At 38.9% G+C, this 24766-nt stretch overlaps 1 protein-coding gene across 2 annotated transcripts in view; it reads left to right on the top strand.

Moving 5' to 3' along the window:
• The window catches only part of LOC119131936 (astrotactin-2-like), a 165866-nt gene that overhangs the window by 43888 nt on the left and 97212 nt on the right, over positions 1 to 24766 (top strand). For both annotated transcript variants that reach the window (XM_037266800.1, XM_037266799.1), the window contains exons 3-4: positions 6537 to 6960; positions 21940 to 22092. In XM_037266800.1, the coding sequence (XP_037122695.1) occupies positions 6537 to 6960; positions 21940 to 22092 (577 nt within the window). The remainder of the gene's footprint in view (positions 1 to 6536; positions 6961 to 21939; positions 22093 to 24766) is intronic.

Genomic DNA, 24766 nt, shown 5'->3' with positions numbered 1-24766 from the left:
AGATTTTTGGTACACTCACTCATAAACAGAATAGAATAGAATAGAATAGAATAGAATGGAATAGAATAAAATAGAATAGAATAGAATGCCTTTATTGTTAATGTACAGCAGGTATGCAACAAAACTAAACTGAGACTTCAGCTTTTCTGAGAACTCCCTGAAGTAGATGGACTTGTGTCTGAGTGCATCACAAAAACTCCATTTTATGTTACAACCTTGGTGTGCCACAAAGCTCCATTCAAGGGCTCCTTTTCTTTAGCCTTTATATAACGGGCGCCATTCATTACTGGTTGTCTGCAGATGATGATGATGATGTCTGGTCTGTGGAAATAAAAATTATATTGCATCAGATTTAAATAGCGCTTTTCTGGACACTCAAAGACGCTCGAAAGACTCAAACAAATATAAAATACAAGCTGTTAAACATGTCCAACAGTAATGTGTATGCGTGTGCATTTATACAATTTGTTCCCTTTTCTAAATAAAATGTAAACCGAAATGTGACAACGATGTTTGCTTCATTACTAATGGAAAACATCATGGATTGCCATTTTACTATGAACATTTAACCAGGCTCCATGACAACAGGCAAACAAACAAATGCAAGGCATTATCAAAATGTCAAGGCTTCTCATGAATGAACTCACTATGAATGCCATCCACATACAGCAGTTTACCCTCTGTAAGTGCTCAACTATTCTTCCTCATCTTAATTTATATTAATTTAAACGCACACTGGAAAGAAATATGATAGTTGAACTGCAATTGGGATTAATGATTTTTTTAAAATGGAAAAGTACAACCATTAAAATTGTATTTTTGTAAAAGAGAAATACTGATGGCAAATTCTATATGCAATTTATAGTTTTCCAACATCAGTATTTCACACATTGGCAATTTTAATTATTTTCATTGAAGCCTGGCTTAAGTGCATATGACCTTGATGTCGTATTTCCTCAAATAATGGCCCTTTCTCTAATGGATGCTCTGTCTCAATATGTTGCCGCGTGCCTTGTTCAAATATGTGCCATTCCCAAAATAGATGGCTTTCACGAGTTCCCCATGGAGAAACAATTATTATCTCAAGTCATTGATATTATAATTGACACACAGACATTAAAGAGTAATGTGTGGAGGCTGGTTTGACCTGGCTACTAATTAAAACAGAGGCACCTACCAAACCAGTCTCTTAAATGGTTTAATTGTGTACGTCACAGGTGTCAAAGTCTAGGCCCGGGGGCCAGATACGGCCCGCCACATCATTTTATGGGGCCCGCGAAGACAAATTGTGCATCAATTCAATACTAGAATTGCAAATTGTCTTCACTTTTAATAATATCTTTTTATTTTGAATATTAGACCAGTTTTTGCTCGTCTGATTTGAAAATGAGTTATTTGTCAGCTTATTTTGTAGCTTTTACTGTATATAATATGAGGTGCTCATACATTTATTTGGGTTGACAGTCATAATGGCCCTCCGAAAGAAGCTATGACTACAATGCGGCCCGCGAAAAAAATGAGTTTGACACCCCTGGTGTACGTTGTAACCAAGTTGCCAGTGCAGTGTTAAATTTCTGGTCCATTTTTTATAGTGGCCTCAGAAGCCTGGATGCCTTGATCCAGACATTTTGTGTGGCATTGGCACCTTGCTGCTCACTTCTATCACACACACAAAGACACAGCCACACTTATCAGGTCTAATTCCCTGTTGTAATTCACAAGGACGAGGCCTCAAGACGGCATTATCTGACCTCACATCTTTGGACTCTTCGGATAGGGAGCGGTGTGGTGTGTGAAAGATGAAGTAATGGCTGATAGGGGCTTAGGGAGATGGGGAAAGGCAGAGATGATGAAAATGTGCATTAGTTCCTTTTGTTGGCAGGAACAAAATGGAAAGGTTGCTGTGGAGTTAAGATGGAGGGGATTTTCATTCAGTTTTTTTTTGTTCCGCCATAATCAGATTTTGTGATTAGGCGCTGGCTTTTAGTTCAGTGTAATTTCTCCAGCGATTTGCATGGATCAGCCTATTTGTCCCTCTAGGATAGATCGTTTGACTTCCATAAAGAAAAAAAATCCCTCACAAATGGCGATGTAATACATCAGCAAACAATATAACCTCTTTTGGTTTGCATTCCGCTTTTTAATAGCTGAACAAGCTGGCCAAAGGGGACGCTAAGACCCATTTCCACAATGGTCTTTTTTCCCCCCCTCCTGAGTCCAGGTGATGGACAGACTTGCTTTCCCCAAGGTGATTTGGCAGAGTGGAAACACTCGGCCAGAGAGCCAAGGCTTGTCATTCCAGTTGGACACAGAGATGAGAGCAGACGCTGAGGCACCTGTCACTCCAACATACCGCTGTGAGATACTGTGGAAACACATTTAAAGCTGAACAAGAACGGAAGGTTGTGTATATATTCTATATGACATATTTAGCTTTAAGGGGTCAGAGTTGGACAATTTGTAGAGTGACAGTTTTGGTGCTGAGCAAGGTACTTGTCACACAGTGTACCTGCTAAAATTTTGTCATACCCATTTTCACTGAAATTTAAAAGGACTCATATTCTGTTATTGGAACTTTATCCCTTAACCCCAGAATGGCGACGACCAACCGATGCTACGACAGATCAGGGCCATGTCATAGAGCAGGGATGTCAAACTAATTTTTTTCGCGGGCCGCATTGTAATCATAGCTTCTTTCGGAGGGCCTTGAGTTTGACACCAGTGTCCTAGAGGCTGGCTATGCACATTGAGGATACAATGAAAACAGCACTGTGCTTGATGTTGATGCGTTACTGCCTGTAGGAACCTCTATTCTACGAAAAGGAATGTTCCAGTTGCACTGCTAAAATGAAAGTGGACAGTACACAAAAGAAATCGTCACATCAGGCAGCAAGCAGGATCACATTTATGACACAATAACAACAAGCAACAGGAGTACCATGAAATTCTGTAGCACAAAAAGCTGTTCCAAAATGCATACCAACTCTGTTTACATTGTCGTCCAATTCTTTTTCATCCAAACATTTTCTAGAATATTTGATCCTTTCGTCATCCTGGTTATTGTTGGTAGAATGCTAGAACAGATCCCATCTGGCTACTGGCAAGCTGTATCCTGCATTGCTCACCAGTCAATCACAGAGCACATCAATATTTATACATTGAACTCCAATCTGGTTTGGTGAAAAAAAATCATGCCCCGTCATAAATGTTGGGTCAAATCAGTTCTAGCAGGATAGCAAGACTGATCTTTATCCTTGACAAAATAGAACAGACAGATAGAAATGTGTTCAAAAAGTGGAACTCAGAACAAAAACAAAGAAATAGACAGAACCTCCTTGGTGGAGGTAATGATGCCAGTTGAGTCTCCCTCTAAAGCAGGAGGGCAGATGCTGGCTGGTAGTTTCCATTGTGCACAGATGGTAACCAAACCACAGAGCATGTGTTGTGTTTTGACGAGAATTGCTGCATATAGAAGAGGATTTGGATCATGAAGGCATATCACAGCTAAGCATATAAAAGTTCAAAGTTTTCTCCAGCAGAGGTCAATAAAGAAAGAGCAATTAAGGAAGGATAGGCTAGCATCAATATAATTATTAGAGGATTTAGAGCTATTATACTGTTAAAAGTTTGATCGAACTGTTTTCTACAATCAAGTAGATTGCTTTTGGAACCAACTTAGGATAATCAGCATTAACTGCTATTGTTGATCAATCTCTTTTTTTTTTTTTTTTTACATCGTGCCGATGTTGGCCTTATTCCCACATTGTTGCCTGCTCGAGTCAAATATCAGATAACTAATAATCAGGCTGTCACTATTGAATATTTTTAATCAGTTATTCTATCGATTATTCAATCATTTAATTGAACAATCAAATGACATTTTGAAATTGTATAATAGAAAATAATTGAGAAGTACTGCTTTAAGAACATGTTCTAACCATTTGTAATAGACACAATCCAGTGGATGGTCTTCTCATCTCAACATTCTTTTTATTGTAACAGCCCTTTTATATTGGAAAAAAGTGTCACAAAACAGCCAAGAAAAATCTGAAATTAACACTGATGTTTTATACAACTTGCAGGCATTTCATAATATAAAACATTGATTCCAATTCCAGAAACGTTTGTTCTGAAAGTTTATTTCTATTTCCAAATTGTGCCACGCTGTGTTGTATTATAGATTAGAGACGCTAGATAAATTGTAGACACTGTGGACAAGTTCTGTATTGATAATGATTCACCACCATATTCTCCAATTTTTGAAATGCGCTTACTCTAACACAAAGATGACACAATGCGACCATGGCTGTGGCTCGACCGTTGCTTGTTTACTCGTAGCTCTTCTGTAACAAAGCAATGCGGTCCCATGGTGTGAATTAAAGTGTGACAAGAGTGTTTGCAAGTAGCCGTCCTGCTGCTTCCTCTTCTGGTGTTCTATCAACACACATCGATCGCTTACTGCTGTTGCCAACAGAGCTTGAGCAAAATCCACCAACATGAAGCGTATAGAAAATGACACAATGTGAAGAAACAACAAAATAACAATTATTTCCAATCAGTGATGACCATTTCTACACAGACTCATAAAGATCAGGATTACAATTAAAATAAATAAAACCTGAAATGAGTTTATATTGCTATTGATGACCCAACCCAAGGGTGTCATGCTTTCTTTGCAATATGATATTATAGAGTAATATGTATATTTAGTATTATTTATGAATGAGAGTGTGGTTTAGCGAAAGGTGGATTTTTTTTTTTTACTGAAACATCATAGCTCTCTGAATTATAATGCAATTGTAAAATCATTAGTGTGCACGTTTTTATAGGTCAAACTTAAATAATAGCTTAAAAACCTAATGTGTTAGAAAAACAATTATGTACATAAAGCCATCTCTGATTAATTAAAAAAAAATATTTTGATCCATAATATTAAGTCCAACTGATAATTCAGTGTAATTTAATGTATTGTAATTCATCTAGCACTTTGTATTAATTGGTTGCCAAGACGCTGCTCCAATTTAAAAAAAGATGGTTACCAATATCTTAAAGTCATCATTGAGCTAAAATATTCAGTTTATTCATGATATAAGACAAGTATATCCAAATTCATATTACCAAGTGGTTATAAAACTGCAGGAGTGGGGTGGGGGGCGTGGAGGAAGTTTAGGATAAACAAACAAGTAGGTCCTTAATTCTTTCTTTGACAAAGGAGTCTTGGAAGAATAAAGGTGTAAAATAAATAAATTGAAGGCTGAACAGGAAATTGCGCCTGAAGTAAGTTATGAGCAAGCCCAAAGCTCATTACTCATCTGCTCTCAGACAGAGTGACGGCTAAAATTAGTCGGTAGCTTGCAAGCGCTGCATCTTACTTAACGCCTTCCATTCGTCACAATTCATATTTCCACTCTAGTTCTTGGAACTAACACACGGTTTTACTTTGATGTGTTTAAAATGTATTTTTTTGTAAAATTTTCTCTTTGACACTTCATTAGCATGCAGCTGCTATGGCAACATTTCCATAATTGTGTGTTGTTGCTCTTCAAAACATATGGAAGTGTGACTTCGGGGCGAGTTGTGCGGCTTTTTCTTCAAAGTAGCCATCCACAAAAAGATTAATGGACGCGTTTGTCTGTGCCATCAGTCGTCCAAGAGCCGCCTCCCCTATAGGCATAGTGTGATTTATGGACATCCACATGCGCATGATTTGGAAGTGGGAAGGGAGGTGGTGTTGTTTTTCCTCATGAAGATTACATTTTAAATTTTGTGACGAATGACCTCCCAAATTGGGTTTTTATTTAACATTCCCTTCGTGCACACTCACTAGTCCATGCATGTCCTGTATATTCTCTACAGTGCCACCAAAATGCTGACACTGCATTTACTCTCCCATTTCAAACATATGTCACCTTTAGATTTGGACACATTGCTGAATCAAGTTTGGTGTGTATTACTTCTATATTTTTTAATATCCTAAAGTGTAATTCTATAAAAGGTAAACACAAAACGTCACTTTGTCAACAAGTGACAATGTGTATTTCCTTTATTATCCATAAAGTGCGTGGGAGACAATTTCTTTTTTTTTTTGCGATGGTAGACATATTGAATGGAGCGTTTCGACATGTGGTTCTCCGCAGGAATTTACTTTGATGATTAGAATAGGTGCAGGGAAAAAAAAGAGGGTAACAGGCTAAAACTCCCAGGACGTGTATGTGCGTGTGTTTGTGTGTGTGTGACTGAATAAATATAGGCAGCCTGCTGCGTAGGACAAATCTGCATTAGCAATGACTGCAAGGCACACCTGCACTGCAAAGCAATGAGCACATTTCTCATTAATAGATTAGATTTTGAGCAAGAGCTGGTGAAAAGTGCTGAATCAACGCAATACGTGTATTTACGATATCGTATGAAGTGGATACCAGTACTGTAAAACATCCTGAAATAACTTAAACTATACAAAATGCGCTACCCTCAATATAATAAAGCTGATTCATTCTGGGAATTCAATTTTATTGTTTTTTTATCCGTTTTCACAGGGAGGCCTCATCGCCCTGCTCCTGCTCATTCTCCTCTTCACCTTGGTCCTCTACACACGCCATCGATGGTGCAAGCGTCGCAGGGTCCCCCAGAAGAGCGCCAGTACAGAGGCCACTCACGAAATCCACTACATCCCCTCGGTACTGCTGGGACCCCAAGGCCGGGACAGTTACCGGGGCTCGCGGAGCACCCACCAGCACGGCGGCTCCGTCATCGGAGTGCCCATCCGAGAGACGCCCATCCTGGACGATTATGACTGCGACGATGACGACCCGGTGGTTCGCTCGCTGAACTCCACTCCCAACCAGCTGCACAAAAAAGTGAGCGACGGGACGATCCAGGATGACTACGGAGTCGGCATCGGCTACGGAGGACACACGGATATCAAGGAGGATGAACTTACACATTCTTTTGACAAAAGAGGTAAGTGCATGAGTAAAAGAGACATACCTTCAATATGAGATTATGTTTCAGATATGTACATTTGAATGTCCCCACTAGGGATCAATAATGACCATGTCAAATTTTAAATGTCTGCTCAGTGGTGGTTGTCCTCTTTTCCTGGGCATGATTTGTACATCAGTAGCGACAGCTCCCAGATGGCCCAGCCTGAATGCGTAACTTTGGCTCTGATCAAGACCACCCCCGTTTACTGCTAGCACAGAATGTGCTGCTCACATTTGGTTCCATGGTTTTACCTCCTCGGCGAAAACCGCTCACGCTTAAACGACATTAACTCCTCTCTTTATATACTGTTTTCCGTTGTATCGTTATACCATAAAAAAGGGAGACAAATTCATTTTTACAATGATATAAAATAATATTACTGGCCGAGACAGGAGAGTGGCAGGGAGGTTAGCACAACCACAGATCTGCGTTGAGTGGTTTGAATTGATGTCTGTTTTCTTCAAGCTTCCTCCCACACAAATAAACGTTAGGTTCATTGAACATTGGAATTCAGTGTCTCTCAACCTTTGTTGAGCCAAAGCACGTATTTTACATCAGAAAAATCAAATGGCACTCTACCAAAGAAAAATGTCAAACAAAATTGGAAAAAGATGGTTTCTGTGGAAAAGAATGTTCTTGTTCTGTCTGTCACTATATGACAAAGATAGATGAAGAAATATACAATAGTTGTAGTTTATAACTAATCATTTTCAGAGAAATTAATTGAGATTTGATCATTTCCAATGGCACACCTGATATTTAAATTATATTTCTAATATTTAAAATCATTGAAAACCACCAGAAAGTCACCAAACAACACTGCAGAGCAATCACATTGCGGAATCTGCCTGAAATGTTCAATACACCGTCTCACACCCAATAGGAACATCTTTCATGTGTGCTGGAATTGAATGTGTCAACGTCAAGTGACCAAAGCCTGAGTTTCTGTTGCTTCTTGACCCTTGCAAGATATAGTCAAGGCAAACTGAAGAGCGGAGGCGAAAATGCTGTGTTTGTGGCATCTGTTGATATCCTGTTGAAAGTGGGGCACTTTTCTCCACGGTTGAACTTGAATAATTGAAGTGGTATGCTGACGGAGATGGAGGAAGCCCGGGTTATTTATGCCATTCTGAATCTGGCAGTGGTGATGCTTTAGAAAATGTAATTTCTATTCATACACTCATCTTGGTTGTCAAATTTTATGTTGTTAGTTTAGAAGAATAGGATTTATAGAAAATTATCTGGTTTTCATTTGCACAAACTGGACACATGAAATCACGTGTTCAAGACTGCGGGGCATAGTGACTATACAATATCAACATGTTTTAAGACAATTTAGAATCTGTTTTAGTCTGTGTGGGGGGAACATTTTCTTTTAGTTTTTATGATATAATTATTTTCTTACATTGTATAGTTTGGGCTGAACTTATGACGTAACTAATGGAAAGTTGTCTGAGGTCATGATACATTTTGATTGCCTTTGACCTTGGTTTACCAAAGTTAAAATTCTTCAATTCTACATAAAAAGCTTACATATTCAAAAATACTGCAGAGTAAAACACTTACCAAGATTAATAAGGGGATAGTTTAAAAAAGAAAATTCAAATGAATCCTCAATGACAAACAACTCAGGCTTTAGGTTGATACATTTTGGGTCTGGAAAGAAACACTCCTTTATGAGCTACTCCACAAGAATGAAATTCAATTTAAAATCTGATCAAGAACTCAAGTTCGCTCGTGTGTGTGTGTGTGTGTCTGTGCGCGCGCGTGTGTGTGTGTGCGTGCGTGTGCGTGTGTGTGCTGCAACAAATCCGTGGCAAGGTGAATTGGTAATATTTGTCATCCAGGTTAGTTCATTAAAATGCATCAGCCTGTTAAGAATTTTGGATTTTCAAATAGGTACTTACCAATTTGTTTACCAAACATTTACTATCTGTAAGATCCTTTTTTTTTTTTTATAAACAATGCTGATAGTGGACATTTGTCTTTAACTCCTTTCTCCAGTGTGTCTCGGGGTCTTCTATAGGATAAGAGACCAAGCTGGAGGTCTTAGAAAACAAGGCTTTATTCTTTCGCCAAACCGAAAATTGGCTTAAAGAAAGCAACTTGCTTAATAAGCTAGACATGAAACAAATCAGCAGGGTCTTGCAGCCATGCAACAAGAGCAAACTGACCTATAAAAAAATAACTTTTCAGACAAAATCTAACATCTAGAATGCCGTATCATCGTTTGCTTGTTTGAGGTGTTATAAATCAAAGCATCTTACTCCACATGGCTTCCTTTTTACATTGCTTAAAGGGGCTAATTTATGTGTGAGCTCCCACTTCTCTGACACTTTCTAAGTAAGTCTGTCTAAGATCCCCTATGCACAATTTGGCATTTTCCAAGAGACAGACCACAAAGCTTTTTAATTTGATGCCTCTGCTTCCCTATCTGCACTCTGCGTGAAGGGGGTGGCATTTGAGTAAGGGGGCAATTAACTTCTGTCCCAGCGGCTGATCTACACAGCAAGACAACCCGGACAGAAGCCTTTAAATACCGAGTTGCCTTTTTTCTCCGTCATTCTTGCCACGTTAATTTGAATCCAATTGTATTATTTTAAAGGATTAAGGAGCTGGCTCTCGGTACTTTGTTATTCCGTTGTTATTTTAGCACCTCCAGCTATGGTACACAGATTGAGATCCATGCGCTTGTCATGATGTTTGAATTAGGTTGTTAAAGAGTCACAAGAGTTATTACCGTTACACCTCCGGCATCCCGTCTCACCACCAGCTTACTCCTTCAAGCTGCATCTGCTACACAGTGTTTGACACTTTTCACTGATCATCTGTCTGGACTCACTGGGTTTAATAGTAGCAGTGGGATTCAATAGCAGTGAGATAGCAAAGGTTCAGAGACCTTGAAGCTCTGTGCAATTGGTGTTAATTCATTCAGACATATTTAAAACACATCGCTTTATCATTCTTGAAATTACCCCATTCTGGTTTTACACTTTGAAACAGTACAAGAATGGCTCAGATTGAGCAACCATAAGTTGTCTCGTGGTAAAGGATCTACTGTATTGTGGGATATTAAGCAATGGATCCAGTAATTCTGCTTCATTTTAGTGTACCAAAGTGCATTTTACTTGAACGCAGAAATTTCTAATTAACAATAATGAAACGCTCGGCATCGTCATCGCCATTATACTTAGTGGTTGAATAAATACTTTTACCTTTATGAATACTTTTGTCAAATTCCGATTTGGATTCTGATGCTCCTATCGAATTAAAAAAAAGAGTTTATGATAGTCGTGATGGTAGCAGCCAAGGTCACATTCTCATCCCGATGAAGGTGAAAATTAAATTAACTTGAGACTCCAAGCGATAAGCGTTAACTGTGTCTGGTCTGGGGGCCGACGTCCGCTGCACTCTGCTGAACTTTTAATCAGTTATGATCAAGTAAGCATGCATTGTCTGCTGCTCACTAGCATTTTTAAAAGTATTCTGAGGAAAAAAAAAAATAGGCCATAAGTTTCCTTTGGTAGAAATTTTTTTTGTGGATAATGAGGCTAAAATGTCTTTTCTTTTTCTTTATATAAGCACAGATAAACCCTGGAAAATTGTATGAAAGATGAAGACCACATACAACTAGATCACCAGCTTGCGCAGTGGCCTTTTGAAAACAACAGCGTCCTTTGTGCCCACTGCTCACATTTTCTTGATGAATCCAAAGTTGCGGCATTTCCTTTATGGCTGCACTGAGGGCCAAATGGGTAAAGATAAAGCAAGTTCAATGAGTGGGGAGCAGAAAAGAAAATCGCTTTTAGATTTTTATTGTACCATTAAGATGTACAAATAAATAAGAAAAATAAATAAGAAAAAAATCACTTTTAGGTTTTTATTGTACCATTAAGATGTGCAAATTTAATATTTTTTTGTTAATTGATTTTGCATTGTCAGCAAAATCAGCTCACCACATTTAAGATAACTCAGGCTGACACAAAATCAAATATATTGGCACTATGAAAAATGAGCTGGTAAAGCCAAAACGCTCAAATTGAAACTTTCATTTTTAGGCAGTCAGTCATAAATGTCTTGCTGGCCACTGGAGTGTGAAACCCAACTGTATGAGTTTCATCAATTCTTTGTGCCGCATAGTGTTCTCTGGAAGCTCTGACGGAAAACATAATGAACAAACCTCCTCGGGCACAGTAGAGCATCTGATGCGGTTATTTGGGGGAGGAAGGACGAGAATAATTTAGGGGTCAATCAAGAGCAAGCTGCCAGGAAGTCCAGGTACAGTGCTGAGAAATGAAGACTTGATAGTAATCCGATCCAACGTCAAATCTGCGTTGGTCAGGACAAACAAAAATACGAAAATAAAATCCTTTCCAGTGCAAATGGCTTCACCACAGATCAATATAAGCGAGCTGCTTGCAGTAGCCTTCTTTCTGTCATCTTTTGAACAGTAGCTTCGACTGTTTACCCACCAAATAGTCGAGAATATTAACGAGCAGCACATAATTGTTAAGCAGATGGAAAATGATTGCTTTAATGAAATGGAAGTACAGATCTAAAAAATAGGTCAGGGATAAAGTTGAAGAATCAGGTTAGGTCATAAAAAATGTTTTTATGTTTCATGGATACCTGTTCAATCCATCATCCAAAATTCCACAGAGCATGGCAGAACTGCAAACCTCCCAAGAAATGGCCATCACATAAAGTGACAGGCTGGGAGATTATTGATCAGAGAAGCATACAAGAAGAACATCATAACTCTGGAGAAGCTGCAGGGATGCACAGCCAATTTCGGACAAGCTTAAAGTTCGCATAGTTGAACTTTATGTCAGGAAGGCAAAAAGAAAGCCATAAGTGACCAAAAGATTACACGCGCATGTGACATTTACATTCCATGCATAAACTTTCAAGTAAATGGTACATTTACTGACCGTCATTTTTCAAAGGCTGCTCTGCGGATAAATCAAGAATGTTATTTTCCTGCAACCTGTTATTGGTCAACAAGCGATTCCCAGGGAGACTGATGTTGGCTCGCAGTGTATTAGATTAACTCAATTGTCTCTGGAGCTGATGAATCATCTTGGGTATGTGATAAATTGGCACCGTATTGTAATTATATTTGCATAATGTCTCCGCGCTCCATTTCCACTGCAACGTGCTCTGCAAAGTTCCCCACTAACAACATTTCTTGTTGACTTTGGAATCTTTCAAACGCCCACCGAGTCATATTTCGGTGTCCCCCCGGGTGATGTTGAGTTATTTTCTAGACCTCAAAGGAGCCTTGAGCAATTAATACACAAGCAATAAAAAGCTTTCATTATTTTACATGGACTGGGAAATATATGTAAAATTTGCTGCAAGTGTTAACAGTGTAGTTGACTGCTGCTGCTGTTGGCTACAACCTATTCACAAGAGTACAAAAAAAGTTAACCACTAAAAGACTTCAATTGAATTCATTTCTGTCACAATTTAATCTCATTGCGCAATCATATACAGTAATGGTAAAATAAATTTAATGTAATTCTATATTAGAGTGCTAATAATAGTGAGTGCTATACAAACAAACAAACAAACAAACAAACAAACACACCAATAAATAAATAAATAAAGCCCAAATATATCTATTTTTTTTAGGCTGCACTTGATCCACTCCATTGTGTGCACATGGTCACATCCCCAAATGCAAATATCCCCTCCCAGCCCCCAATACTTAGGATCATCGAATTACAACTTTACCATTCAATCAAATAAAGTACTATAGTCAAAAGCTACCACTATTTGCTGATGCTTTCTCTGGCCGAGCTGGTCATGCCACATCATGGAAATTTCCAGAATCATCGCCATGAATTCAATCAACATTAATCAGCATTATAGATGCAGTTTCAACATAATGCAAGATCATCTTGAATACTACGCAGGGCTTGCAACTCAAAGTAATTTCCCACACAATTCTGAGCGTCTACGTTCTGCTGTTTTGTCTGCCTACAGAGCTCACATGGGCTCAGCACTGTTTGATCCAGAAACGCTCGACACTTCTTAGTCACGGGCCTGCGCTCAGTATTCTGCCGACGTCTGCACCCATATGAGAACGGCACATGTCCATTTGATCCCTTTAACTTTTAAAATTCCACTGCGCCACTTAAAAAGGCCATCAAAATTGCATGGCTATTTACTTAAAGACCGAACTTTGGTGCTATATGCTTGACTACTTTCCCTTCAACCATTGGTATCAGCAGAACAGCTCCCTGCGGACCAAGATGGACTTTCATTTATTAATTGATCAACTTTCTTCTCCCAGAGGGGCTCTGATTAGACACAGGTAATGTGACATTAAGGAAGTGCATAGTTAATTTAAAGGTTAAGGCATTTTTAAAAAAGGATACTAAGTATATTTTATTACATAAATACCACCATGTGCTCAGGTCTGAAGTTAATACATTTTTCTTTGAGTAAGATGTCATCAGGAATGGTTGGGGGAGTGATGATCATGTTTGCCTTACAGCTCTGAGTTTCCTGGTTTCAATATCAGCTCTGCATTATGACCCAGTGCTTGCGCGGATGTTTTACAGGTACAGATGGCACATGCAAAAATGGCGGTGTATCCTGATTTCTGCACAGGCACAAGGCTCCCTTTGCCTCTTTGCCAATTTGGCACACCTCTCTGAATCATGCTGAGCGTTGTGGCGTAGCAAGGCTGTGTCCTTGAAGATACGCTCGCTTCAGAATAACTTTGGTGGAGGAAAATTGGTTTATATTTCCGGCTGCTCTAAACATGTCTGAATTGTGGCGCAGCTGGTCTATTGTGATTTTGGTACATTTCTGAGCCATGTGAGTAAATGCCATTATATTTCATTCATAAATACGACAACATTGGGCATCATTGCCTCCATCGTAGAAATTAGTGCATTGAACTTATTATTGTTATACCGTAATTTTCGGACTATAAGTCGCACCGGAGTATAAGTCGCACCAGCCATAAAATGCCCAAAAAAGTGAAAAAACCCCATATATATGTATATAAATCGCTCCTGAGTATAAGTCGCCCCCCCACCCAAACTATGAAAAAAAACCGCGACTTATAGTCCGAAAATTACGGTAGTTTCAAAATCATTATTCTGGTTGGCACGCTGCACGGGGTGGTAGAGGGGTTATGTGAACCATTAGCGGCAATAGATACATATTAAAATTGCCAGCGATGATCAGCAGCTCTTTTTGTATTTAATAAAGGGACCCAGTGCCGTTGTCTGTTGCCACATCACTTTGGTCAAGCACGGATTGCTGCGTCCTTTTCCAAACATGTCTCAATCAGTGATTTGAGTGCGCCACATTAAAGGGAATAAAATAAGACACTTGTTAAACATTGAGTGTGCACGCTCACAACAGAGCAAACTGCCCTTTTTCAATACAACAGCCTGATGCACGTCCCTGTTGTGTTGTTTCTCATGAAACTGACAACTTACATATTCGTTGTCACCGTTTCTGTGCCAGAAAACTTTAAACATTCATGGGCCTCTGTTGTTTGACTAATTTGAGTGCGCATTTTCTAACTTTAACAAGCCGCAGTCATTAATACCACGAGATAAATGACCTATCTAATAAACCAAAGCAAACCCATAAATACAATGGAACAAACAAGGGAAGGTGAATTCTAGTATGATTAGCTTGGCCTGTCAGAATGATTTCAAGTGTTAGCTCCTCTAGTGGGTCGTTACGCGTCAGCCTTCATCCCGCTCAGGCTCTAATGAGCTATGATAATTTGTGTTTATCACTTTGAAGATTCTGCCTGTCTGGAGCAGGTCAGTGTTTGGTTTTATCTCTTCGGCATGCCTTAAGTGTGAAGGGACAGATTCATATTTTATTACGTCCCCGTGGCGAGAGAAGCGAGCTATAGATAGCTCAGAGTCCATGCGACACAAACAGTCGCGAGACCCGTAAGACATGTGGAGGCACAAGCCGGTAGACAGAGGCAACATGTCAACTTGAGATGGGACACTGCGATCACATGCTTTGCAATGACAGAGACCTGAGTTGGCGTGTTTAAATCTCACTAGAAATAGAGTACTGTATTTTCCGCACTATAAGGCGCACCGGATTATAAGGTGCACCTTCAATGAATGGCCCATTTTAAAACTTTGTCCATGTATAAGGCGCACCGGATTATAAGGCTCACCTTCAATGAATGGCCCATTTTAAAACTTTGTCCATATATAAGATATATATACATTTGGCCCGTGGGCCGGACTTTGGACACACCTGCTGTAGTGGCTCAATATTGGTCCATATATAAGGCGCACCTGAGTATAAGGCGCACTGTTGGCTTTTGAGAAAATTTGAGGTTTTTAGGTGCGCCTTATGGTGCGGGAAATACGGTAGGTATATTATGAATAACCACTGAGATGAATCCTTCTGACATGGGGCTGCACGTTTCTCTGTTGTGTATTGTCTGGATGTAATTTTCCCAAGAGCTGGTTGTCTTCAGTAGTCATTTAATGGGAAACATCTTCGGAAAACCTTGAGTCTTCTGGGTACTTGGGTAAACTGAGCACATGGTGAAGAAGAGCTTTAAAAAATTAACTAATGAATTAGTGTGTGATAATTTGAAGCTATTCTCTTTTTTTCCAAATCATCCAAGCTGTTGAATACAGAAAATTCTGACTTTACCTCGCTTTTTGAAGTACATGTTTGAATAGACCCAATATGTCGTCATATTTCCATGCAGAGAACATTGCCTTTACTATTCCATAAAGCACTGCTTGAAAGCAGCGCCTCTCTGATGTGTGATGTGTGAGCAGTCATCACTGTGAACGTTGCCTCGGGAGTGGCGGGGCTAGCCGTCTTCTCATAAAAGAAGAGGAAGAGAGTGCCAGCAATACTATACAACACCCTTTCCATCATCTTCCGTCTTTTCCCCAGTGGCACTGAAACACATAGGGATGCATTGGAGCATGTCAGCTTCCGGTTTACAGCCCATACAAATATTAGAAGTAGAGGTCAGCGAAAGTATTCCAGACATGAGTATTGATTTGTTCTTCGACATGATTGGGACCGGGCTGTCGAAGTCTATTCTTTGTTTGACAGTAAGCAATTGGAAGCAAAGACATGCGACTTGGCTTATTCTGTGATTCTCTATTTCTTATTCTACCTACAACCCCTGGGAGTTATATCTGAATGGATTTCCAGTTATGTTATATAGAGTTTGACAAGTTTTTCTCAGCCATTATTTTTCAGTATCTTTTAGCATTTATCTGCACTTTCTTAGGAAATGTTGTATCATAGCTATAAAAAGCAATAGAATAAATGTACTGGATCCCTGTGAATCTTTCAAAATTACTTAATCTTATCGTTGGTCCATTTAGTATCATTTTGTAAAGGTTAGAGGTAGGGTGTTTGAGTTTGGGTGAGGCTTCAGGTTTGGGGAATCAATTTAGGATTTAAAGTGTAGGTTTGTGTTTGGGTTAAAGTTTTGGAGTGTAAGGATTAACCATTTTCCAAAACCATACAGGTCATATTTAGGTGATCGTTTCAGTTCCAGTAAGGTTAAAGGTAAGGTTAAGGTGTCAAGGGTTAGGGATTATGATTAAGGATTAAGATAGTGTGCAGCCAACGGTTAGGGATGGTGGCTCAGGCTAGGGTTAGTATTCTCCTCGTTATCTTATCCACCCTTTCCAGAAATGAATCATTAAAACAGCAATTAATCATTCTCAAGAGCATAAAGCTACAATAAATATTAAAATACTATACAGGTCAGATTTAGCGGGGTTAGAGGGTGAGAGTGTTAGGGCTAGTGTTTGAGGGTTAGAGGTCCAAGCTAGGGGTTTTGCCATTTCGTTCTTACAAATGTTCTTATTGCTCTCCAGGACTAACTCAATGGTGGATGATAAATAATGCAAAATTCCACATATATTTTGCAAGACAGCCTGGATTTCAGTGGTTGTGCCAACACTTGGCGCTTTCTCATCTTGACACCGCTTGGCCCTCATCTACCGTCTCTCGTCTCTTTTAGACACTCTCCATTCATCATGCATCCTTTGTCTTCACAACACTTTTGTCTTTGTCTTTGCACCTGTCTCACTGCTTAGTCCGTTTTCGTGTAGCTGTCACAAATCTGGAAGCAGCGGCGTCAATGCTTCCTCAAATTGATATACTCGACTTCTCCTTTTGGAACAATGGCACAGTGGATAAATCACCAAGGGAATCAAATGCTTTGGCTTGAAACCCTCTGCATTTCATCCTTATTGATCGGCTCTGCCATCATTTGCTTTCCAAGGCGTGAAGGGGAAGACAAAAACAAGGCAACACTGATGCAACGTGATTGTTTTGCTTGAACTACAGTATGTGTGTGTACATGAAAGGTAGGAGTACAAAAAGAAAAACGTTTGTGCGGATGTAATTTCTCCGATTCATTCACCCCCGCCCTTGCAGATTTTTTTTCACCCTCAAATTGAAACAGCAGGGAACCAACAATCCTCAGAAACCTTCCCGTCATTTCTCTTGTGGCTGCATTCGCTCGCATGAATACAAATGGTGTTCAGCTGTTAGTCAAGATGGATAAGAACAAGACAAGAATGCAAGCGGAAAAAAAGGTTACCATTAAATTGGCATTCAGGCATAAATGACATGCTGACATTTACTTTGATGCTTACTAACGTGAGCCTTTCTGCTGTGATGGGCAAAAACAAAAACAAAGCATGTTTTCATTGGCAACAGACAGGGTATGGTTAGTATAATTTTTATTTCAGTTTTTGACAGAGTTTGCCCATGTCTCACCAATTGACATTCAAGATGTTGAGCCTCATAATCTTTCACTTGAAGCTTTCCAATAACGGGAAGTCCAATTGTTGGTTTTCTCTACTGTTTATCGTCAACAGGGTCAAAGGTTAGCTGGAGCTACACTGTGCTACTCCCTGAACTGGTCACAAGCCACTCCTATCAACCTGAAGTCTCCGCATTATCTGGTCCAAGATGCTTAGTTCGGCCCTTTGGATAGACTTTCACTGGTTCACTGGCATTCTGGGTCATAGTTTGTCAATACTACACCTATTGCATTTTATTTAAACATTCAAAATATTGTGCTTATCAGCCAAGGTCGTCGACACTGGTCGTGAATGGAGATAAAAGTTGTCATTATTTTTTGGGATGTACAGTTTCAACAGGGCATGCAGAAGAACCTAAGATTACCAGGAAATCTTCCTAGAGAGGTCTTGCTCCTTCTAAGTTTCTACCCAGAGATGAGTGAAATTTTAGCACTGTATGCCAGATTGTAAGCCACATTGTTTATTTCTTCAACACGCCCGAGGGTGCGAGGCTTGGTGGGACAACTTTCGATTGTTACTTGGTCTTGCTGACGTTCAGTGTAGAGGAAATTTTCCTTCCCAAGTCGGAGAGAATAAAGGGTCATAAGCTATTAGTGGAGAGTGAGAGAGAAAGACTTGGTCAAAGGTTTCCGTTTCTGTTGGCAGCAATTCCCTTCGGCTACATTAGCGATTCAGTGAAATTATTCTGAGTGTCTTATGCATTACGGTCATTTGGGGGACAGCTTTTTTATTTGTCTTTTCTTAAATGAAACAATACTTCCAGGAGCTGCGGATGATTCGTATCTATCAGATGTAAAATTAATAATACCTGATTCTTTGGACTAGCTTTTGGCACCTCTGCTATTTAACTTCTTAGGAGGTAAATACCAGTATTAAAAGCAGAATAGGGTTACACTTATTTGATATTTAAGTACACACAGGTAGAAGTAGTATTTAATATTAATTTTTCACATGAAGGTTAAAGGGCATTTTAATGAAGCAGGGTCGAACCATTCTCTCTGCTAGAAGGAAACCGTGGAAACCATATCTGTCAGTCAGTGTCATGGGCTGAAATTGGCTCTAGGCCCTTTGCAACCCTGCACAGGATAAGCATGATTGATGATTGATGGGCAGATATCCCTTGATGGATGAATGCACAGATGCTGGATGAACTATGTTGCAGCAACAAACCATAGCATCAAGAAAACAAAGCAAACTGGTAGGATTGGGTGCAAGCAATATTTATTCTTACCGGTTTGGCTGTTTTGCATTAAATAAATACATAAATGAATAAATGTAGAAATTAATAATTTGGTGAATAGCTTTTTTAGTATTATTAAATAAGTGGTTGGTTGTAATCACTTTTAAATTAATTGTAAATATTTAAAATGATAATCATTATTTACAAATTGTCCTGCCTGGCTGTTCATTTTAAAAACAGGACCCAAATAATGACAGCGTATTATTTGAAAAACTAGTCACAGATCTGGACTAGAGAAAGTAAACTATACACAGGAAGAATTCAGTTTGGAATCCCTCCAATGACAAAAGGGACGTTCTATGTGAACACTTTAGATGTTATGAAACTCAGCAAGGTGATGTAGTGGGTAATGGATTGCATCAAAAGGCTTCTTAGAAGCGTATATGTTTGTTGCACACATGTTCTGCTGTAGATAAGCTGCCAAACGCAGTCCTCTTCAATTATCCTTCTTCCATTAGCTGGGAGTCTTTGGATTGCTTCGCCTGGCATTTTGATTTTTTTTTTTTTTAGAAGGTCAGGAGTTTTCACAGAGGGAATCAGTGGTTTCAACACAGCCTTCACATACACTAAGTAACAATGATGGATGTCTTGAGAGAGATACTCTCTTGGCAGCTATGGGCTTGTTGGATCTGAGGAGCTTTGATGAGTGGAAATCCCGATAGTCCAGGAGTCTATATCTGGACCAGAAAATACAGGCAAAAGTTCCTGTGTGCTTTGTTTGGAACTGCTCATGCATGCCACATGGCCATCCCTTGATTGTAACCAAGGAACTGAGGGGTTCGCTCCAAATTTTAAGGCCTGAAAAATCAAAATTGGTGTTGATGAAATGCCATAGTAAGTAATCATCGAATGTACGCTAAAGTGCACTCTTTTGTCTGATGTAAGAAACTTGAACTAGGCCTTCACAAGAGGATGTCAAGAACCAATTGATTAAATGTTCAGTGAATTCTCTTTCCAAGGGCTTCGATTTTTCCACATCTCTCATTGATTTTTCATTCAAGAAATAATGTAAGTAGAATTCTTCTGACCAAGGGCTTGAACTCAAGCTTCATAAAATGTAGGTAATGTTTTAGTTAGCATTGTCAAATTTGTCAAGTACACCAGTGTTTAGTGTAAAAGCAGAAAGCTATAGCCTGGCTGACATTCGGTGATTGATTCCATTTTTTGTTATTTCTCCACAGAAAAGCAATACCTGCCACTTTATGCTCAGGGATTATTATTTGTCTTTTGGAGCATCTTTTCAAGCCAAGTTAAACAAATTTTTTTACTGTTTATATTGTGAGGTTCTACTCTGCCTTTCGGATACCAAAGTCAGAAGAGTTTGTAATAATTTCCATTAAATGAATGGCTGGTTTAATTTGGAAACAGAAATTTCAATTATGTAACATTGTCGCATTGGGACAATTCTCCCTCTTTCCTTTGCCTTATTGTACTTATTTGAATGCTTGATTGTGATCCAACTTCCACTAGCGATATTCCTGGAGAGAGCCCTTATGTCAGGAAATAATTGTGGGGTGTTAGCACAGAGTTTATGAGTGATGTTGTTTTCAGTGTGGAAATGTAAAACTCCCGTCATAAACACACAGATGTATGAACATTTTTCGAATCATATAAAACAGGGTTGTCAAACAAATTTTTGTCGCAGGCCGCAGCATAGTCATAGTTTTCTTTGGAGGGCAATTATGACTGTAAACGCCTTATATTATATACATTATAGGCTACACAACAAACTCATAAATAACTAGTTTTGAAATCAAAGACCAGTAAAACTGTTCAAATATTTTAAAAAGATGAATCACAATAAAAAAAATGCCTCCATTATCTCTATTTTATCAAGTGTAATTTGGAATTTTAGCATTGACACATGAAGTTGATGCAAATTTTGTATTTGCGGGCCACATAAAATGATGTTTTTTAGATTTTTGAATTATTTTAAAATAGAAAATAAAACAAGTAAGTTTTTTTATTTACTTTTATCTAAAAAAAAATCTCAAAAACTTAGCCAAATTGAGTCCAGTTCACACCAAAGCTGACAGAAAAGAGATGATTTTTTTTTACATTTCAAAGTTATTATTATCTTTCTCATCTTCCAAAAAAGAATATTGAGCCATTATATCTTCTCTGGAGCTCAGCTGGAGGGATGCAGACGGAACAACTCTTATTGCACCAATTCTAAAGTCTCTGCACTGTTCAACTGTGTGCTTCAAGAGTGATTTTAAGAATCTTTATAAGCTTTAAATTGTCTGAGCCCAGATGGAGGTATTTCATCAATTCGTAAAGTTTGAAGCAAAATTCACAGCAAAGCTGCCTTTTATTATTTTGCCCCCAGCCTGTGGAGCAGACAGATAAACAAAGTTTATTGTGTTTCAGAAATACTTCTCATATCAGGTCTGGCAAAATAAGGGAATAACCATGCGTAGTGTCATCAGCCTTTTTGGATGTCGAATGCCACAACGGTTTCGCTTTTATTCTTTGTGTAAGATCATTCGCGGTATGGCCGTTGACTTTTATACACTCCCTTTTTATCTTTTAGTTTAAAGGAAAGTGAGCAGAGCTGTTTTTTTTTTCCTCTCTCGACTATACAGTCACTTTGCCCAAAGCGAGGTGTTCGGGAGTCATCAATCAGAATGACTGAGACTGAGCCACAAGAGGAAGCGTTGGCAGGATCTCTGTAGAGAGATGAGGCAATATTGAATTGATGGGATCCTGTGAAAGCTAGGAATATAAAAAAAATACTTTTTTTGTTTTAATGAGGCAGGCTATTGTCACTTGATGCAAATGATGCTTCCATTCTAAATATATCCTAAAGTTATTTTCAGCATACTCCAGGAGTATTCCTACAATTGTCCTTGAAAACATTTTCACCAGAAAGTGTTATGACGTTTTCACTCTCTGCCGCAGCCATTGACCCGAACAGAGAGGCCGTGGAAGATTTGATGCAGCGGTTCCAGGACAGCTTCCGCGTTCCTAAAACCCCGCCAGACATTTCACGCTACCAACACGTTATCCACAGCTCCTCTACCAGCCGCCGGAGAGTACCCAGCCACAACAGAGGTAGGACAGGAAGTTATTTTTATTTCAGGATAAATGTTACACATGTTAAAATGTGTGTGTTTTAATATTGGGACATGGACAGAGTGGATCAAGTTTCCCCCAAATATCTAAGTTGACCTCTAAGCACTATTAAATACAGATCAAGTGAACCTAAGAAGCTGTTTTGTGTTTAACTTGTGATTGATAAAAAAAAAAAAAAAGATTTTTGGAGGGATTGTATGTATGTGCATGATCAATTGGTCATCAATCTGGAGACAGACATTAGTTTGGATTTTTTTGGCTCTGATTCCCTTTAGTCTCCTCTTCAAAAGAGGAAATGCATGTTCTGTAGGATTTTGTGGGTGATATCAGTTGACCGCATGCTTGATGGAGTTAAATATTAACTTTTATCCACTTAGGTTAATTTTAGTCTGTTTACTTCAATACACTTGCTCACCAAATATACTTATTAGAGCAAATACTTAATTTATTAAAAAAAAAAAAAAAACATCTACAGAAGATGTATGTAAGGTAATTATCCTTATTGTTCCCATACTTTGGATGATATAATGTTAGGACGGTATTCCGTTGGAGTTAATTTCTCATACTGCATCCCCATCCTGATGAATAACACATCAATTTACAATATCTATGACAGCAGATCTTGATTTTTTTTCATTGAAGGTCATGTACATTCAATGAAGAAGTATCAATAAACATGTCAATTTAATTTATTTTATGCAGTACAGGCATTGTAAATTGCATCATTTAAATTGATAAATGTAAATGATAACGTCCGTTCGACAATTCATTTTTATTCTTTTTTCTTAAGGCTGTTTTAATACATGTACCTATACTAAATGTCACTGGGAACAAGGACAAAACAAATAATGGGGGCAATCTGCACAGTAGAAAAGGTAATGTCCTCAGCTTTTGAGTGGGTGGAGGAACTGGCTGTATTGCAAGCATATGAGGGGGAGGTTGGCCGGGTCAGTAAGCAGAATGAGACAATAAACTGTCATTGTGTCACTAATGGTCTTCATTTGCTCCAATGGCTGGCTGCAGAATGAGCTGATAATTTCCGTTGCTGTACTTCCGAGGACTAATGAGGGATTTTTTTTCAGCTGAAAGTGCAGTATAATTCCCCTTACATAGCAAAGGACCAAGGTAAGCAGGTGCAATGTATGCATTAGGAGAACAGCATTTCTCAACGGTCGCTCAGCTGAAAAACTCAGGGACCAGTTTTGTCTGCTCAGCTTAGCTTTGCAGGTGTTAGTCTGCCCTTCGTCTAGAGCCATTATAACTCTGGTTTGGAATTTTGCTTTTAGATGACAAATTCACACTCCTTTGTCAGCATTTGTTACCCCAGTTTCTTATTTTACCGTGACACAACAGCAACATTACCGTATTTTCCGCACTGTAAGGCGCACCTATAAAGCTCCAATTTTCTCAAAAGCCGACATTGCGCCTTATAATCAGGTGCGCCTTGTATATGGACCAATATTGAGCCACTACAGCAGGCGTGTCCAAAGTCCGGCCCGCGGGCCAAATTTATATATCTTATATATGGACAAAGTTTTAAAATGGGCCATTCGTTGAAGGTGCGCCTTATAATCCGGTGCGCCTTATATATGGACAAAGTTTTAAAATGGGCCATTCATTGAAGGTGCGGTTTATAATCCGGTGTGCCTTATAGTGCGGAAAATACGGTACTATACTTGATACCACATTTGTGCTGAGTTTACACGCACAGTACTGAATCAATAATATCCATAACTGATATTGATTGACACCAGTATAAATGTGATTCATACACCAGTATGTGCATTGCGTGGACTCAACTAACTTTTGCTAATTGTGAATTTGCCTGGAACATCTAACCACTTATCTATTTTATAACAAAACAGAAAGCATGCAGTTCTGATAAAAATGTGTCTTCTACGCTGACTCAAAAATCAATCACAAATGTGCTTTTTTTTTTTATTGTAAATTGTTAGCAAAGTCCCAACGGCCCCATGGCTGTTATTACAGTTCCTGCTTTCACATTGATCATGTTAGACGGTAAATAATGAAACCGTTCAGCAAACAGTCGGGCAACAGTGTAAACAAAAACTCAAAGTAAATGAGGGTGAAAAAACATCTAATTTTTCTACTTTGTTCTACTGCATATAGATTAGAACACCAACGTTAAAAAAAATGATAGGATTCATCTGAAGGGGTAATCTTTGAAATAATTAAAACAATATCGCCATTACCATATTTTCTACTTTGGTTTAGAATTTTACTCCTGACATGGCTGTTTTTATTCAATTTTGAGAAGATAGCAAAAGCAATATAACGTGGAAAACAGAGCCAGGTTGCTCAGCCCTCTAGCTTTTCACATGACTAGCAACAACTAAAAACTCTGGATGATGAAATATATCAGTGATGTTTGCTCAAATGTTCAGCATCAGTTGTTTTTTACCAAGAGTGGGAAAATATAGAATTCACAGCCACTGTGGTGGAGGATTGCGAGTGGGCGGTCACTGTGACATACCTTTGGGCGTCGAGCAAGCACATATATGCAGAGCGGCACGACACCTTGGACAGAAAAACGAGAAAGTAAACACCGGTTTTCCGCTTAATCCCTTTTTGTGGATCGAAAGCCAGCATGTGTTTGGGTTTGATATCAGTCTTAACAGATGCAACAGCCAGA

Source organism: Syngnathus acus, chromosome 12 (genome assembly GCF_901709675.1).
Source record: "Syngnathus acus chromosome 12, fSynAcu1.2, whole genome shotgun sequence".
NCBI lineage: Eukaryota > Metazoa > Chordata > Actinopteri > Syngnathiformes > Syngnathidae > Syngnathus > Syngnathus acus.
This window is presented reverse-complemented; position numbering and strand designations above follow the sequence as displayed.